We start from the raw sequence: 20,000 nt of genomic DNA, 5'->3' as shown, positions 1-20,000 counted from the left end.
TAGTAGTAGTAGTAGTAGTAGTAGTAGTAGTAGTAGTAGTAGTAGTAGAAAATAATAACAGCAGAAGTGGAGGTTTCAGGTGTTACAATTGAACTATTTTGTTAGTAGTAATAGTAGTAGTAGTTGTAATGGCAGCAGTAATAATGGTAGTAGTAGTAGTAGTAGTAGTAGTAGTAGTAGTAGTAGTAGTAGTAGCAGTATCACAAGCAGTGGCAGCGGCGTTTATTGGTAGCAGAGGGAAAGCAGTGCGCGGTGGCGGCAGTGGTGGCGGGACAGAGGACCAAACGGCAAGCGAGCGATGGTGGTGAAGTGGCGCTGGAGGCGGTGGCGGCGGCGATGATGACGACGGCGGCGGCGATGGTGATGGTGGCGGCGGCGGCAGAAGCAGCGGCGGCGTGGTCTGGGCCCTGAACACTATGGTTGCGCAACACAAAATCATTAAACAATTCGTCAGTGAGGGTCGACAGTTCCACGCACACCATCGCCGCCGCCACCACCGCTACGGCGCCGCCCGCCCTCCCTCGCCCTTACAGGCTTGCAAGACACGGGCGAATCGACTTAACAAAAAACAACCGGCGAGGAAGGATGGCACACGCGTCTTTATGGAAGGTGACGGCCAGATAATGTCCTTTACACATCGCTGCACCTCATGAACGACTCGAGCACATCACAACACATCCAGCTCGGCGTGAGGGAAGGCGATCAAGACTCCGCGGTGTTAGGTATAGGCGGCGTGCACACCCCAGGGCACGTCTCCGTTCGTAGGGCGCGACGGCCCCCCCAGAGCGCCCAGGCCTACCCCTTGAAGGAGATAGCGAGGAAGGCCAGTCCCGGAGCAGGCAGGAGGACGCGCGGCACACACACACCAGTCCACGGGCAGCGTGCGCCACCGACTAGAGAGTTCAGCACCGCCAGGCCACCAGGAGTCACCCCCACCTCCCGCCAGCCCCCGACGCGACCCGCCTCCTCTCTCCCCACGACTGAACATTCCCTTACCACAGTTCCCGCCCCTTCTTCTCCTCTGGCTCCTCCTCCCTGCCCACGCCCGCGATCAATCTCCCATACGCCCTCTCATCCTGACGCCCCATGACCCACGCCCACAGAGGGAGGCGTAAGGGACGTGCCCCGGTCACCACCCTGTCAGAGGGCCGTGGCGGTGGCGTGGAGAGGCGGCGGCATGTGGCAACCTCGCGCCGGTCGAAGTAGAGTCTCGTTTTCTGTTGAGCGACTGGTGGGCCACACTTCTACTGGGTGTGTGTGTGTGTGTGTGTGTGTGTGTGTGTGTGTGTGTGTGTGTGTGTGTGTGTGTGTGTGTGTGTGTGTGTGTGTGTGTGTGTGTGTGTGTGTGTTTTTGTGCGTGCGTCCAAGTGCATATCTATGTGTTTGTGTGCGTGAACGTATCTACGTGTGTGTGTGTGTGTGTGTGTGTGTGTGTGTGTGTGTGTGTGTGTGTGTGTGTGTGTGTGTGTGTGTGTGTGTGTGTGTGTGTGTGTGTGTGTGTGTGTGTGTGTGTGTGTGTCCTTCTGTACCTCCATGCAAACATGAACAATAGGAAAGATTAAGAGAGAGAGAGAGAGAGAGAGAGAGAGAGAGAGAGAGAGAGAGAGAGAGAGAGAGAGAGAGAGAGAGAGAGAGAGAGAGAGAGAGAGGGGGGAGGGGCTGCGCCGACTCCGCCCCTCCCCCTCGACCCACCACACCCCCAGAGGCCCCAACACGCCTGCCCCAGACACGCCCGCTCTTTACACTCATGTACACACACACACACACACACACACACACACACACACACACATTGGGCGGCAGCGGCAGCATCACCCTAGCAACCTTCCACCAATCCAACTGCCCGCGCGCCCATGCCCACGCACGCACACGCGCACACACGCACAAGCGCGCACACACACACACACACACACACACACACACACACACACACACACACACACACACACACAAGTCGGTGGAGGCCAGGTGGACGGCGGGGCTCAGGTGTTGCTCTCACCCTCATCACCCTTGATTGGAAATTCCAGGTGATCCTCAACTCACCTTAACGAGGCTTTGGGGACCAGGTATAAGCCGACTCAGGTGCCAAGCAATAATGATAATAATAATAATAATAATAATAATAATAATAATAATAATAATAATAATAATAATAATAATAGACAGGTCATTGCAGCGATCCATGCTATAAGTGTCACGTCCGGACAAACAATGGGATACGAGATAGCACAGTTAGACAGAAGGGGAAACTGTCCGAAACAAGTCCCATTTATCTCTTTTCTTCTGTTCCTCTTCTTCCTTTCTCTCTCCTCTTTCTCCATTTCCTTCTCTTCATTCCTTTAACATTGCAGCATATTCTTCGGTCTTTCCAGCATTCTATCCCTTCCATTCCTCTCCTCCTTTCTCTTGCCCGCATACCATCTCCTCCTTCCTGTCTCCTCCTCCTCCTCCTCCTTCATGCATCCACAACCACTTTTCTCCACCGCACAACACCTACACATCTCGCCTTCTCTCGCCTTACACAGCGGGCGTCAGTAACGGGGAGGGAGGGAGGAAAAATATTATACTAGCAGGAAACAACAGGGGAGAAAGAAGGCGGCATGATATAGGAGTGAAGAGAAAGAGAAGGAGGAGGAGGAGGAGGAGTGTGTGCAGGCAGCGAGAGATGGAAAGAAGAAGGAAGAAGTGGAAGTCCACAGTAATAAACGGTTCCTCGTTACAACATTTCCTGAACATTGTATCTTACTGCATCGCTGCTCCCGCGATGGACACAGCGGCAAACACTATATAACTCGGACAATGGTGAATGACAATGTGTGTGTGTGTGTGTGTGTGTGTGTGTGTGTGTGTGTGTGTGTGTGTGTGTGTGTGTGTGTGTGTGTGTGTGTGTGTGTGTGTGTGTGTGTGTGTGTGTGTGTGTGTGTGTGTGTGTGTGTGTGTGTCACCAAATTATAGAGCTGCGACACTTGGGAAACATACACACTTTCCTTCAACTCCCGAGATTGCAGAGGCGCGCGGCTGCATCACAATAAATCTACGGAAAAGTCAAGTCACGTTTCACTATCACGCGGGGATTGGCTTGCCGGGGGATGCACCTCTGCCCTACATAGTGACATTTGCCGTTTTATATCATAACCTACCCCACGCATTTCACTTATTTATAGGTGCTGAGTGGCCCAGCACAGCCTCACAGTCATGTACATTAAGATTTCCTCTGTGACTAAAATTTAAATGTCAGATCAAACCATCGCTGGAAAAATAAGTCATAGACATATGAAAATATGCAACATCTAGTCAGAATAAGATGCTTTTCTACAAGCAAAGATAAACCTTATTGAGAGAGAAATTACCAACACATATCTCAGCATTGAATTACGATTATTATTTCAAGATATAACTTTGTATAGACACGATGAGTTTAATATATCGTTGAGAGAGAGAGAGAGAGAGAGAGAGAGAGAGAGAGAGAGAGAGAGAGAGAGAGAGAGAGAGAGAGAGAGAGAGAGAGAGAGAGAGAGAGAGAGAGAGAGAGACAAAAACCTTATTAAGTCGGAGCACTCGTACCTCCCAACTAAGTGACTGCACCATCTGTCACACCCACTTGAGTTATCTCATCCGGGAATGAGTGTGTAAAAGTTTAATTACCGTAAAGTGGACTCCATTACCACTCCCATCCACTGCCTGCACACACACAACCTCCACCTACCCACCTACACCCACACATCCCACCTTCTAACCTTTCCCAGACAAACACAAACAAACACTCATACATACACACACACACACACACACACACACACACACACACACACACACACACACACACACACACACACACACACACACAGCATGCTGGGTAGTCATCTACGTGCTTTAAGTAATGTCGCAAAGTCCACTGAACTGCATGTTTATATATCGAACAGAAAATAACCTAACAGTAAAATGACTGCTTTATACTAAGAGCTTCGGAAAAAGAAACAAAATATGGGATGTGATGAACAGAGCTAGTTGTCTGTTATTTCATCTTTTGCGTGAAACATTTTGTGGGATGTTACATTAAAACTTTCGCGAACTTAACATGAAATGCAAAACATAATACGAAAAATGGACTTTCGCGCAAGCAGTTATTTTAACCAGCCATCCAAATAAGCGATGGAGCACGACAGCATTCCATTATTCAAAAAGTAGGTTAGCCAGCCAGCCAGCCAGCCAGCCAGCCAGCCAGCTAGACAGACAGCGTAACATCCAACCATTTAGATCACCAACCAGACAGCCAGCCGGGCAGACAACCAGCCAGCCAACCAGACAGATAATACACCATACACCAGCTAGTAAAACAGACAGACAGACAGACAGACACAGCCAGACAGCCAGGCAAGCAGGCAGAAAGCCAGCCAGCCAGCCAGCCAGCCAGCCAGCCAGCCAGCCAGCCAGCCAGCCAGCCAGCCAGCCAGCCAGCCAGTCAGTCAGCCAGCCATCCTGCCATCCTGCCTGCCTGCCTGCCAGCCAGCCAGCCAGCCAGCCAGCCAGACAGACAGACAGACAGACAGACAGACAGACAGACAGACAGACAGACAGACAGACAGACAGACAGACAGCAAGCCAGCCATCCTGCCTGTCTGCCTGCCTGCCATCCTGCCTGCCAGCCAGCCAGCCAGCCAGACAGCCAGCCAGCCAGCAAGGCAGCCAGCCAGCAAGCCAGCCATCCACCCAGACAGACCGACATACAGACAAACAACCAGCCAGTCAGCCAACTAAACAGAAAACAACCAGCCAGTCAGCTAGCTAAACAGACAGACAGATAAAAAGACAACTAGACAGCCAAACAGCCGGCCGAATAACCAGTCAGACAGTCAATCAATCAGCCAGCCAGCTAGTCAGACAGCTAGCCAACCAACAAGCACCCATCTATCAAGACAACTAGCCTGCTAGCCAGACCGACAGCCAGACAGCCGGCTAGCCATCCAGCCAGTCAGCCACTCAGCCTGTCAGCTAACTAGCTAGCTAACTTTCCAGCTAGTTAGCCAAAAATCTAGCCACTTAGCCAGTCAGTCAGCCTTTCATTTAGGCAGAGCTTACTAGTATAAATTTATGAAAGCCTTTTGGTCAGTCAGAAAGGAGAGAGAAACAAACTAACACCACCACAGTCAGCGGCCAGACGTGGCGATCTCGGGGACATGAGTTCGAGTGGTGGTGACTGTCTTTCAAGCGGTCATCGAGGAATACCTACACGCTTCCCAACAACTCTATCTTCAACAACCACTGCATCGGGGAGCTCTGGAAAGCGGCATGAGCTCCTACAAAGGCGTCACTCAGAAATCCTGCTTGTGCAACCATGAGAGGGGACACACCATGTAACACACCTCAAAAAAAAAAAAAAAAAAATAGAGGGTGATGACAACCTAAACCTCACAATAGAACTGTAGCAAAACAAGCGTAGCAGCACTACAGACCAGAATCATTAAAAGTTTCACGTCTACCCAGTCAACCAGTCAGTCACGGGTGAGTCAGACGACAGAGTAACACCACCAGTCTATATCAATTCAGTCTGCCACAGCCCAGCCAGTGAGGGATAAAGTAACGCCACCAGTGCAGATTAACCCAGTCAGCCAGCCAGCCAGCCAGCCAGACACTTGTTGATGTTGGACCGGTGACAGCAGCGGCGGGAGAGAGACCCACAAGTCTTGACATATTACACAGAATCGTTGGCCAAGATCCCTTCCATCCCGACCTCCACTTCCTCCTCTCTGCCGCTCTTCTCTGCCGCCATAATCCCCCTAGCCTCCCTACTTCCCCTCTTCTCTATGACCCCTTCCTTCCCGATCCTGTAATTGCAAATCTCATCCTCCCCTACATCTCCTTTCCTATTGTGCTGCTCCATTCCCTCCCGTCTGCTCCCTTGGCATCCTTCCTACTAAACTGAAGACGCTGCCTCCCTCTCGCCCTAAGAGATAAAATCGAGGCATCAATTTATTTTCTCAGATACAAACCAGAGAGCTAAAGGCAAAGTCTGCTTTTTTTTTATTCATTTATTATTATTTTTTTTTTAGATCTCTTTCTTTTTCTGTTCCTCCCATCGGGCGTGTGATTCTGACTGGCGCGGTGAGATAAAAAGTGAGAAAGGTCTCTTCCTCTTGTTTGGTGGCGCACAAACACGACAAATCCTCTTGTTAGTCACGGAACAACACGATCTGCTTCCTGACATTGGCGGGAGGCGCTTTTTCCGCTTCTCACGTATGAAATGCAAACTTGGTTCCTCTCGGAAAAGACAAACAATCGAGTTGTCTTCTTAGAAATGGCACAGAAAATGATCCTCTTCCTTTTGGTGTCGTAGAGACGCGCAAGAAAATACGACGATTCCGTTTGAGTGACAAGACGATTATGTCAAATCCATTACTTTTATGAGCCGCATTTCCACAAACTCAGAAATGAAGCACACACACACACACACACACACACACACACACACACACACACACACACACACACACACACATAAAACACCTGAAACGCATCAACAACATCCCAATAAAAAGTAAGGAATAAAATAAAACTCGTCCCAATAAGTTTCACTCACACTGCCTCCTACGCATCCCCCTAAGGTGAGTGGCCGCACTTTTCCACCTGCCTCACCTGGGGACGTGTTGGCGGCGTGAGAGCCACCCACAGACTCACCTGTATTTGTCACCTGCCCACGTCGAACAGATAAGGGCAGGATGGGTGTAAACAGGTGCAGGAAAAGGAGAGGTAAAAATGAGGAAGGTAGTACTTACGTTCCCTCCGTCAGGTCTGAGCGTGGCCTCGAGTACTTACCTGGAATACAGAAAAAGAAATATGGTTAGGAAATAGTTAATTCATAGACATGCAAGACAAACACATCAAAATAATTCTTTCATATCACTAATTGCTGATAATTTATACATCCATTTCTTTCAGCAAAATCGGCTTATACTTAAGTAATGATAAAAATAAAGCTTATAAATACAAACAGTATATATCGATACTAATATTTTTGCTTTCCGATGCCAGACAGTTTCTATATACCCATTTATATCAGCAAAATTTCTTCATATTTAAGGTACACGAAAGACGAGCCCTACTTACCTATATAAATATTTCGCCTTAAGATACCTAACAACTTAAACACTTTTACCTCTTAAAAATGCAACACTTATTTCGTTTCTCTCCTATAAAATCAAGAAGAGTGTGAGTGTGGTTGAAGGAAAGGCAAACGATGCTTATACAAATTTAAACACATCCATCTCTTACAACAAAACTAATACTTTCATTTCCCTCCTGTAAAGTAAAGAAGAGTGCAAGTGATTTGACGAAAGACAAACACAGCTTAAATAAATATTTTCCTTAAGAATCCAATCAATTTAAACACGTCAATCTCTTTCAAAAAAATGTAATACTTATATAATTTTGCTCCTATAAAGTAAAGAAAAGTGTGAGTGTGGTTGTCACGCCTAATAACACGCGCCTCAGTCCTCCCTCCCTCTTCCCACTCTGTCTGCGGCAATATCTTAAGTGGAAATGCAACGAGGTGGAAAAAATATTGGTAAAGAAAGGATATGAAGGTGTAGCGCGTATGTATTTGAAATATTCGGAATGAAAACTCTTAAGCTGAATATGTTACGTGAAATTAACGAACGTGGTAATTACTTTGGATTTTCCTTGCTAATAAAGGTCAATATTAGATCAGTGGATAATTAGTGTCGTCATGAAGTTAAAAAATCCCTAGGCCTGAAAATTAATAATAATAATAATAATAATAATAATAATAATAATAATAATAATAATAATAATAATACCGAAACCAACACAACCAATAAACATTCCTGCCGCCATTACCATTTCACCATTAATGAATTCATACCTTTAGCATTTCACCAAAAAAAAAAAAAAGAAGCAAATATAATATTCAACATTTCAACCCGAATACTATTTTTTTATTCATCTCACAACACATTGGACCTTTCCTCCCCCTCCTGCACCCCAGTCTCCTCTCCCCTTGACTCCTCCCCCTAAACATCCCCTATAAATTCTACCCTTTCCACACCTACTATACCCTTCCCCTTCCCTAACCATATGCCTCTCACCCATACCCCTAACAAAACCTCTCTTCCTTTCTCCCACCAACAAGCTCCTTCATCCCACCCCCCTTCCTCGCCCAACACACGCCCCTCACCCCCCAATTAACTCCCCATGACCCCGACCCCCACTAACATCCCCATTAAAAATATAATTAGAAAAGAAACTAAAGAGAGACGGATAAAAGCGAGTGAAATAAATGATACGCAATGATTCACGCTAAACACGCCCAAATCCGTTAAAAAATTCTCGCCTGAGGGACAAAAACGCCATCAAGAACAGAGGGATTCGAAGGCCTTCCCGCCGCGATTCCCGCCCATTATGAAACAAAAGAACATCAAAACCAAATCATTAATTCCATCCCTCCCACCACCACCATAAACGCCATTTTTCCTCCCTCTCTCCTCTCTCCACCGCCACCGCCACCATCACCACCATCACGCCGGCATATTTCCTTCCTACCTTCCATCACTATAACTACTACTATATTTTCCTGTTTCCTCTCTTCACCACCACCACTATAACCACCAGTTTCCCCTCCCTCTCTCTCCTCTCTCAACCGCTCCCACAATCACCACCACTAGCACACCAGCATATTTCCTTCCTTCCCCCCATCACTATAACCACAATCATATTTTCCTCCTTTCTCTTTCTACCGCCACGACATCACTACACCACCATTTTTTCCTCCCCTCCTCTCTCCACCCCCCACTACCACAACATCATAATTTCTCCCCCCTCTTTACAACACCATACCACACACAATAGTTTCTCTTTCCTCCTCTCACCACTACCACCACCACCATATTTACCTCCCTCCTGTTTCGACCACCATCACCACCGCTACCACCACCATCACAATCCCTCCCCCCAACACACACATCCAAACAGTTCTGAAAGCAATAATAATAAATGAAAACAAAAATCTGAATTACAACACGATGCAGGACGAGGGGAAAAAAAAACACTAATTACAATGTCAAAATAGGTTTCCAGACAAAAAAATGGCCTCCCAGGAAATTTAATTACGTAAAGGAAACAAAAAAAAAGTGACCTATGACCTCGTGTACCCTGACCAGTACTAAACGAAGGTCATACAAGCAGCGCCCGCCCACACGCGAAACACGAATAAAACAGGTGAATGTAGGAGTTAACGATAGGAAAAAAGAAAGAACAAAAAAAATATCTTTGCAGTCACGTAGTATAAGAAGACGACATGGCAGGAGGAGGAGGAGGAGGAGGAGGAGGAGGAGGAGGAGGAGGAGGAGGAGGAGGAGGAGGAGGAGGAGGAGGAGGAGGAGATGGCGTTGGTGTCAGAGCAGAAGAAACGCCATGAATAAAAGGAAAGAAAGGAAAGAAAAGTAAAAAAAAAAATACAGGAACTGAAAATGGAAATGCAGATAGAGAAGACAATAAAATAAAAACAAAAACAAAAAACCGTGGAATAAAATCGGTATCGAACGCTACAGTAATGGAAAATAGCGGCAGAAAAATTAAATGCGAGCAATAGAAAGATTGGAGGAAATAAAGGAAAAAGGAAAATGGGAAGGAAAAAAGCCAAGAAGTTCTAGAAGGAATGTGGGAAGACGAATTCAAAAAGAAAAAATGACGACAGTAAAGATTTAATTAAAAAGAGAGAGAGAGAGAGAGAGAGAGAGAGAGAGAGAGAGAGAGAGAGAGAGAGAGAGAGAGAGAGAGAGAGAGAGAGAGAGAGAGAGAGACAGAGAGAGAGAGAGAGAGCAGCAGGGGTGGTGGAAGCCTGGCAAACTAAACATATGGTGCCCGAGGAAAAGAGGAAAAAATCAAACAGGTGACAGGCACACAGAAATGGAACAGAAAAAGAAAAGACAGCCAGAAAAAAAATGGCGCAGTAAAAGAAACGGAAGAAGAGATATCGAGTCAAAGAAAGAAGAAAGAAAACCCGTAAGAAGCATAAAAAGACGAGAGGAAGCAAGAGAAGAGAAAAGAGAGAAGGGATAAAGGGAGGAAGGCCAGACGTGAGTGATTGGGTAAAAAAAAGAGAAAGAAAACAAAAACAGAGGCCATGAGAAAAAAATACAAAAAAATAGAGGAAAAAAAGTAATACTGACATATACCTCACTCTTTTTCCCTTTTTCTCCTCCTCTCCTCCTTTCATCGCCCTTAAAACTCCTATAGCCTTACAAAGTACCTCACTCTACAAACTTAAAGAAAACCAGAAAGTCATTTGCACTCCAAAGAACGCTGGGACGTGAACGCAAACAACATTATACAGCTGAAGGCGATTGGCTCCTAGTTGTTGTCCCTCCCCCTCAAGACTGTGGCCGCGCACCACCAAGATTGACACACCGCCCTCTGTCTACTGTGACTCATTAAGTTGGCTTAGGTAACTGTGTTTTTGTAGTGTGTGTAATAGTAAATGTGGTGGTTGTGGGAGCTTGGGAGGTAGTGGTGTTGCTGGTGTTGCTGGTGGTGGTAGTAGTAGTAGTAGTAGTAGTAGTAGTAGTAGTAGTAGTAGTAGTAGTAGTAGTAGTAGTAGTAGTAGTAGTAGTAGTAGTAGTACCATCACTAACGATTCCCTCAAAAAAAATAAAACATGCCTCGATAATAAAAACTAATAAAAAAACAAACAAATTGCCAACCCTCCCAAATAAACACACACGCATACCCACACCATGTCAAAAACAACAACAACAACAACAACAACAACAGGTGCCAATGACCTCTCTTGTTTCCCTCTTCCCTTTCTTTTTTTTCGAAGCACCTTATGAACACCAGAAAACAGGAGGAGGAAGAGAAAAAAGAAGGAAGGGGCGAAAGGGAAGGAGGGATGGGAGGCCTTGAAGGAGATGGGGGTCGGCGGAGGTCGTCACGCTCTGCAGAGGCCTGTGGGACGTCTTAATTGAGGGAAGGAAGGAGGGGAAGTGGGTGTGATGGAGGCTTTGATCAAGGTGACGCCATGTGGAAGAGAGACTGAGGCTTGTGAGGGAAGGCAGGTGAGAGAGGAGGGGCTGGGCAAAGGGAGGATGGAAAGCAGGGGAGGGAGAAGAGATAAAAAGGGAAAGTTAGGGAGAGTTGTTTTTCTACGGGAAGAGAAGATAATGATGTGTAAAACGTGCAAGATCAAACAAATAGCATGTCTGTACGTATTTCTGGATACAAGTAAATGATGCTGGTAATGGTCATGGTGATAACGGTGGCGGGCCAAAAATAGCATCATTGCCAGACGACGACAGTGGCGGTGTGCCTCGCTCGGTTAAAAGACGTAGGATGCCACAATGGTGATAAAATAAGGTGGTTTAGTAGCCAGGAAAATAAAGGAAAAGTGAAAACAATAAGGGTATTTTCATTTCTTTGCATATAAAAATGAACTAATTTTTATATTTTCACTTTTAAACGATCCATTTTTCTTTTACTTTTCTTTTTAAGCGCCAACTTTTTCCTTCAACATCAAAGAACACCCCACCCTCTCTCTCTCTCTCTCTCTCTCTCTCTCTCTCTCTCTCTCTCTCTCTCTCTCTCTCTCTCTCTCTCTCTCTCTCTCTCAGCACGAAAGTTTACAAAGGAAAAGGGAAGGAATAGGGAAAAAGTTCGGCCCTCTGTACCACCTTGTAAGGCTTCCCGGCGGCTTTGAGGTCAGGCGGGGCAGTCTGTGCCGCGCCGCCACACGCTACACATGCCCTACGTTACATATGAATCCCTAATTAGTAACCTCGCTTCCGTACGCTTAATGAGCTGATATAACCTTCACCTGAGCGCACTTGGATCCGTAATCGCTCCTTTACCTGCGCACACCTGAACTCATACTCACTAATTAACCTTTCCCTTCCCACCTGTAAATGTTTTCCTACATGAGTTTTTATTTTTACTTTTTTTTCGTGCATAAAACTTCCATACCTGAGAAATCCCTGATCCCATACCTGTCTAATGCACACCTGAAGCGCTAGTGTCACTGCACACCTGAATGTTCATCATCATGTCTTTCTTTGTCTCAATTACCTGTCAAATATGTCATGCACACTTCAATATCCTTCATATGTGCTTTAATACCTCTCTCTCTCTCTCTCTCTCTCTCTCTCTCTCTCTCTCTCTCTCTCTCTCTCTCTCTCTCTCTCTCTCTGTCTGGGATTGCCACGTGTAGGCCTGACGACTTCTTGCAGCTTTCCTAATTTTCTTATGTTTACTCTCTCTCTCTCTCTCTCTCTCTCTCTCTCTCTCTCTCTCTCTCTCTCTCTCTCTCTCTCTCTCTCTCTCTGTCATGCACCTTTACTCATCTTTAAGAAAACTTCACCAATAAGATGTAAAGTTATGTGAAGTACTTTTTAAGGCCACTTACAACTTACACCCGAGTCTCGTCTTAGTCTTAAGTTGTGAAATTACTTCCCTAACAACCATTACGTGTAGTAAACTAAAACGCAAATGAGGGTGAGTATGAGGCAGGGATAATGCGTGGCGTGAGACTTGTGGACTGCACTTGTACCTGAGAAAATTAAACCTGGGAATGGAGTCACTTAGCAATAAATGACTGCGTGATAATGATAATGGTGATGGTGGTGGTGATGGTAGTGGTGGTGGTGGTGATGGTGGTGGTGGTGGTGGTGGTGGTGGTGGTGGTGGTGGTGGTGGTGGTAGTGGTGGTGGTGGTGCTGGTGGTGGTGAACAAAAAGTAAAAAAAAAATAAACAGAGAGTAGTAGTAGTAGTAGTAGTAGTAGTAGTAGTAGTAGTAGTAGTAGTAGTAGTAGTAGTAGTAGTAGTAGTAGTAGTTGTTGTTGTTGTAATAGAAACAGCAGCAGCAGTAGCAGTAATGGTGGTGGTGGTGGTAGCAGCAGGTATACAACTATAACAATAACAGCACTCAGTAAACATTACCACAACTCTCACACAACAAATTAATCCAGAAATAAAAAAAATAAAATAAAAAGTTACCCACTCACAGCCAGACACACAAACAAAATAAATACACATGCACAACATACACACACACGCACATACATATAACTTTTACAACCTCATTTATCTCAATTTACAAAAAAAAAAAAACACACACATACATACAGACACACACAAATAAAGAAACATAACTAAAAAAAAAAAACATCACTTGAAGCACTATAACATTTCAAGCACGAATCACCAAGTTAAGCTCGTGAAAGACTGACAACCACCACCACCACCACACCTTCTATCACTACCACCAACAAAAAATAAGAAAAATACAAAAGTGTACCAAATGCCATCACTACCTCACGTTCTACACTCAAGCAAGGATGAAAGGAGCGGCTGAAGATTAGACCACTTCATATGCGTGTAGTCTAATGCAGGTGACAGGTAAAAGACAGTACTTAGTTCCTCTCACCCCTTCGTCTGAAAATGCCCAGCTCCTCCCCACCTCGTAAATACAGCAAGCAAGAGTGCCTTCAAGAAAAATATCAGGTGATGCACAAAATGAAGCAGGACGAGGTGGAGGAGGAGGAAGAGGAGGAGAAGAAGGATAGATGGATGGGTGTATAAAGTGGTAGGATAGATATTGATGGAGAGATAAATAGGTCGATGGATAGATGGAGAGATAAATACACAGGTAGGTAGATAAATATATACTCTAGATAGATAGATAGATAGATAGATAGATAGATAGATAGATAGATAGATAGATAGATAGATAGGTAGGTAGGTAGATAGATAGGTAGATATAGACAGACTGATTAATAATTGATTGACTGATGGAGAGAGAGAGAGAGAGAGAGAGAGAGAGAGAGAGAGAGAGAGAGAGAGAGAGAGAGAGAGAGAGAGAGAGAGAGAGAGAGAGAGAGAGAGAGAGAGAGAGAGAGAGAATAAAGGGCAAAAAGAAGTAAATCCAAGACGTAACCAAAATAAGGAGAGACAAGGAAAGCAAAAAAAACGTGACTATAAAAGAAAGAATAAAAAAAGGCGACAAAATAAAAAAAAAAAAAAACACTACCAAAGAAACATGAAAAGTCAGACAACAAAATGGAAAACGTGCGAAGGAAAATAAAATAACGAAGGGCACAAAGAAAAGGGAAGACATGATAAAAATGAAAATAAAAACAAAGAAAAAAAGAAAAAGGTGGCAAGAAAATGGAAAATATATAAACCAAGAGAAGCCATGAGCGTGAGAAAAAGAAATGAAAAGAAGAGAGAAAATATGAACAAAAGGAAGCAGAAGAAAATGACAAGAGGAGAGAAAGAGAGGAAAAAAAAAGAACATGAGACTAGAACTAGAAACGCAATTACAAGAGAGAGAGAGAGAGAGAGAGAGAGAGAGAGAGAGAGAGAGAGAGAGAGAGAGAGAGAGAGAGAGAGAGAGAGAGAGAGAGAGAGAGAGAGAGAGAGAGAGACGGTAACCTTGAACCCTCCTTTTTAAGTCTTTGCATTAGCGTGGTGCATTGAGGCTGCAGGAGTGTGGAGGAGCCTGTGTTTAGAGACAGCTGGCTTGAACTACACAACAGGTGGTGGCGAGGCGGAGAAAGGAGGAGGGAGGAGGAGGAAAGAGGAGAGGGAAAGAGGGAAAGAAGGACAAGGGGTCGTCATATGGTGAAATGGACTAAGGCCGCCAGATGGCATGATACACAAGAGAATGAGAACAGGTGGTAAATCAGCGAGACAGGTGGTTGAGTGGCAGGTGGTGAAGGCAAAAACCACAGAGAGAGGTGGAAATGGTGCAGGAATAGACGCCACTATCACACACGCGATAGAAACGACTTCCTTCCTTCCTGCCTGCCTTCCTGCCTTCCCTCATTCATTCCTGCCTTCCTTCCTTGCTTCCTTCCTTCCTTCCTGCGGTGTTTCGTGTATTTCTCTCGCACTGTTTATCATCACCATCATCATTATTACCGTCATCATTTCTCGTGGTTTATCATCATCACCATCACCACCATAATTTTTCGCACAGTTCATCATTATCACCGTCATTTCTAGCACAGTTTATCGTCATCAGCATCCCCATCACCATCATTATCATTACCATAATTTCTCGCAATTTATCACCATCCATCATCATCACCAGGGTTCCTCACACAGTTTAGTCATTCCGTTATTAAGTTTACCCTCTAATGTACTGTACTGGTTGTTCACTTTCCCGCAATCGAGTACATAAGTAACCTGCAATAAAGCTAAGAGGACATCAATACCACCTGCTCCGTTTTCTTTGCATATACGCGAATGTTGAGTATTCGTTATGTCCCTGAACGACCCGATACCTTAAAAATGATCCTTTGAAGGAATATAATGGAAATAAAAGACTATAGTTTAGAGAGAATTCTTGCTGCTTCACTAGTCCACGCCATTCCAAACACCCTGGAAAATGGTTGCCGCATCACCATCACCACCACAATCATCACCACCACCTCCATCACCATCACTACTGTCATTGCTGCCATCATCAAAACAACACGGCAATCATCGTTATATTTTCCTCGAGCTGAGTTATATTGGTGTCTGACAGGAAGCAATGAGGAAATACCGGGCCATTTTGAGGGAGGAGCGAGAGAGAGAAATAAAAAAGAAAAAAAAAGAACAGGAGATAAAGGATAAAAATGATGACGATAAGATCCGCTGGTGAAGATGACAAGTGTTCGCGTCAGTGCGGATCAACAACAGCTCCTGCCCAATGGATCCCTCGTTGGACTGCAATAAACCGCAATCATCTGCCCATCGTACGCTCAGCAGTTACATACATACCTCCTTTAAAATCCTATATCCACCACCACAACAAACATTCCACACCAGTGCACGAACAGTTATACCAATCACGCCGAAACTCAGAAATAACAGGCGTCCCACAGCAACAAGAAAACTAACCCGCGATCCAATTCCATCACATTCATCTGAAAATTTTACAGCTATCGTCAAAACTAATACTTCAAAACTGATGCACGTACAGTCATTCCAATTCCATCTCAGAATTATCACCACGTATACAATACAAGATTACTAGATAGCTCTGTCGCATACAATTCTTATAGGCAATATGTACAGACAGGCCACACATGTTTGCAAGAAGGAATGCTACAAAAATAAATAAAAGAAGAAAAAATAGCATCTTCCAGGATCTCTGGATAACTAAGGCTACTGTAAGTCCTTCAAATACGAAGAATAACTAATTTTCTAGTCTGCAAACGGCTACTAAATGAAACAAATGAAAAAAAATAACACGCCGCAAGATGGCTGGATAAATAAGGTTACTGCAAATCCCCCAGACGCAGAGAGTAACTAATTTTCTGGCCTGCGAATTCTGGGACAGGGAACAAACCAGCTCCACTATACTAACTGTCGCGGTCCGCTGCCACAAACAACCCAAGCTGGGACTGAGTATTGTATTTCACCATCTTCGCTCACCGACCACCGCATCAATGCCACTGTGGATCCACCAACTATTATACAAACGTCACTTAATTTTCACCATGTTCCTTCATAAACAACACGAGCAACCTTCCATTCCCTGCCGTCCAAACATTAACGCAATTATCCTCAGCTGAAGGGAACCAGTAAACCAGCCACAGCCTTTCCTAAAATAGCCCACAGACAAGACAACAGCCTCCAGACCACATCTTGGGCCTAGAATGTATACCACGCGTGCATTAGCCTCCCAGCCCGGCCACGTCTGCCCGACAAATATTACACATCCTCTAATGCCTTCGCTGCCATACCACAAATACTGCCGCTCAGAATATTACTTAATTAAACATAACATTCCGAATATTAATGAGCTGGAAAAAATAACAATACAGATATGGTTTTATTTTTATATTTCCTATTTTGGTGGATCCGGTATACAGTGAGGGTCAGATGTATATATTTTTTTTTTCCGGCCTTAATTAGCATGTTACACAGGTGGCGCCACGTAAAAGCTTAAAGGCCTATGGCAGGGAAGGCCTAATGGGTTCTGATGTCGTTGTTGTTGCTGTTATTGTTGTTGTTGTATGACCGTTTTTCTTCTGTGTGTACTAACATTTATTTTCATTATTTTCCTTCCTTTCTTTTATTTATGTAGCAGGGGTTCCGGTCAAAGGCAACTAAATTGAGGAAAAAAAGACCCACAGAAGGCGTGAGTCCCTAAAGAAAACAGTCCAAAAGCAAGACCTAAATTGAAGAGTCGTTTTGCTTGTTTTGCTGTTTTGTTTATTCAGTCGCTTTGTTTGGCTTGCATTTAGAGAGTTGCAACAAAGAACACCCACACTCACACACACACACACACACACACACACACACACACACACACACACACACACACACACACGGGAAACCTGAGAAACAACTAATTACATGATGCATCTTTCCTTCCTCCTTCATTTTGCTTCCATTATCATCACTCCCCCCAAAACCCTTCAGTTCTTCCTTCCTCCTCTTCCTCCTTCCTTCCTTCCTTTCCAGCATTACCACTATTATCATTTCTCCTAAACATTACATTTCCTTCTCGTCTTTACTATTTCCTTCCTTCCTTCAATACTTACATCATCATCATCCTTCCTCCTTCCACGTTCCTTTCGCTCTCCAAACAATACCTATTCAGTTACCTATTTCAGAACGTCTCAGGATGGATGCTATTCAGACCTAAGTGTTTTTTTAAAAGCTACCTCTCAATCTTCAGACTGCTCTCTCTCTCTCTCTCTCTCTCTCTCTCTCTCTCTCTCTCTCTCTCTCTCTCTCTCTCTCTCTCTCTCTCTCTCTCTCATCATACACTACACTTCATTATTTTTCCTTCTCTTCCGCCACAACCTCATTTCCTTCCTCCTCCTCCTCCTCCTCCTCCTCCTCCTCCTCTTCTTCTTCTTCCTCCTCTTCCTCCTCCTCCTCGGAAATACAGCTGCACATAATGGCCGTGTTTAAACAGCGCATTATTTTCATCTGTCTCCTGTGTACACCTTTTAATTTACGTCTACCTGTGCCTACACGTTGCGAAAGTTGTGTGCATGCTACTTTTACTCTCTCTCTCTCTCTCTCTCTCTCTCTCTCTCTCTCTCTCTCTCTCTCTCTCTCTCTCTCTCTCTCTCTCTCTCTCTCTCTCTCTCTCTCTCTCTCTCTCTCGTGCAAACGTTTGCACAAGATTTTTCGACTGATTGAGAGAGAGAGAGAGAGAGAGAGAGAGAGAGAGAGAGAGAGAGAGAGAGAGAGAGAGAGAGAGAGAGAGAGTAATTACCTGGGTGAACTGAGGCATGGTACAATATGACTTCGGTCCAATGATTCACCCTTGGGTTGCCAACACTTTTCAGTCACGTCACCCCTTTAGAGACACGCTGAGGGAGGGTCACCGGGGAAAATGACACCAGTTTCACCAAGATAAATAAATAAATAAATAAATAAATAAATAAATAAATAAATAAATAAATAAATAAATACGTAAACAAATAAATAAATCATTAGCCTTCAAATTAAACCAGTTGATTTAGCAATAAAATAGGCGGATTTCCATGGTAAGCTTTGCATTTCCCTTAACAATAAAGCAGATAAATAAACGAATGAATGAATGAATGAATGAATGAATGAATGAATAAATAAATAAATAAATAAGATAAATAAATCATCCACTGAAGTAAACCAGATGATATAGTAATAAAATATAATAAATTAGTTTATTCAGCAAGTTGTGAGTTTTCCCCTAAACACTACACTTTCTTTACGGCTTTATTCTTTCCATCCTTCCTCCCTTCATTATTTCCAACTCCGTATACATGTATTCTCACACGCGGCATCATTAAAAGTATACATGTTACAACAATATTTACCGTGACATCAAAATACAAAACCATAACAATACATAAAAAATCTTTGAGCCTAAAATTCACGTCACTCTTCTCAGTCTATGATTCTACTGCAGGACAAACATCTCTTACCTCACCTCTCTCAGCTACCAGTCTGCCCCAAGCCACTTCAGTAACAGTTAACTTTATCAGGATCCCCATTGCCTCTCAAGCTTACCTGTTCGTCTCCTCCAAGCCAACCTAGTAAGACATTTCTCCATCTAGTTCTCCTCTTTGCCTTTTCTACTCGTCCCTTTCGGATATTTGTCTCCTCAAAGCCAGGCCAGCAATATTCACCTCTTCACCTAATTTTCTAATGGCTCCTTAACTTTCTCTAACCATCCTTCTCGTCTATTCGTCTCCTTCACGCTAGCCCAGTAAGACAACTCCCCATCTAGTTCTCTAATGCCTCCCCAGTCTTCTCTATTCATCCATCTGGTTATCAGTCTCCCACAAGCCACCTTAGCAAGACATTTCTCCACCTAGTTCTGTAATGCCTTCTCTGTTTATTTCTCCTGGTTATCTATCTGCTCCAAGCCAGCCCAGCAAAACATTAAATCTTGTTCTCTGTCTCTGCTTTCTCGTCTCATCTCCCTTACTTATCCATCTCCTCAAAGCCAGGCTAGCAATCTCTCCTTATCTATTCTCTCTCCTCTCTCCTCTTTTCTGTTTCCCTGCCTTCTTTTGTCATACCCAGTTAATTTCCATTACGTTACTCCTATCTGCAGCTGCTTCAGAAATAATACAATACCTATGTCAGTATATACAAAGCTTTGGATATGAATAGATATAAACTCGAAGGGCGTGATCAGAAGGATGGATGTAACATTGGTTTCCGGCATGCCACGATCTCTTTCACAATCTTCCAAGAATAAGCGAGAGTAATAGTAATAGCATGAATAGAAAAGTATAAATAAAAATAGTAATCAGTATTGTAGACAAGAAAAGGTGTTTAAAACTTGCCAAAACGACGTGAATATTAAGTAGTGACTATTAGCCCCCTAGGTGTAATTCTTCTTTATAAGTTTACTTTTTGCCGCACCTTGGGATAAATTCAGTAAGGAAATTAAATAAGTGAGATAGGAAGGAAATTAAAAAAGAAAATGAGAAAATAAGATAACTTTTTTTGCCGCATCCTGAGAAACATTCGGTAAGGAAGTAAAATTAGT

At 44.1% G+C, this 20,000-nt stretch overlaps 2 protein-coding genes across 2 annotated transcripts in view; both read right to left on the bottom strand.

Annotated features, from left to right (window-relative positions):
• The window catches only part of LOC135109685 (uncharacterized), a 75,831-nt gene extending 74,284 nt beyond the window's left edge, over positions 1-1,547 (bottom strand). The window contains exon 1 of the mRNA XM_064021234.1: positions 800-1,547. The gene's annotated coding sequence lies outside the window, so the exon portion shown is untranslated. The remainder of the gene's footprint in view (positions 1-799) is intronic.
• Positions 1,548-4,604: 3,057 nt separating this feature from the next.
• The window catches only part of LOC135109485 (uncharacterized), a 102,332-nt gene continuing 86,936 nt past the window's right edge, over positions 4,605-20,000 (bottom strand). Inside the window, exon 30 of the mRNA XM_064020864.1 lies at positions 4,605-6,813. Within this exon, the coding sequence (XP_063876934.1) occupies positions 6,784-6,813 (30 nt within the window). The 3' untranslated portion in view covers positions 4,605-6,783. The remainder of the gene's footprint in view (positions 6,814-20,000) is intronic.

Source organism: Scylla paramamosain, chromosome 19 (assembly GCF_035594125.1).
Source record: "Scylla paramamosain isolate STU-SP2022 chromosome 19, ASM3559412v1, whole genome shotgun sequence".
NCBI lineage: Eukaryota > Metazoa > Arthropoda > Malacostraca > Decapoda > Portunidae > Scylla > Scylla paramamosain.
Note: the sequence above shows the minus strand (reverse complement) of the source record. Positions and strands in the feature narration are given on the sequence as shown.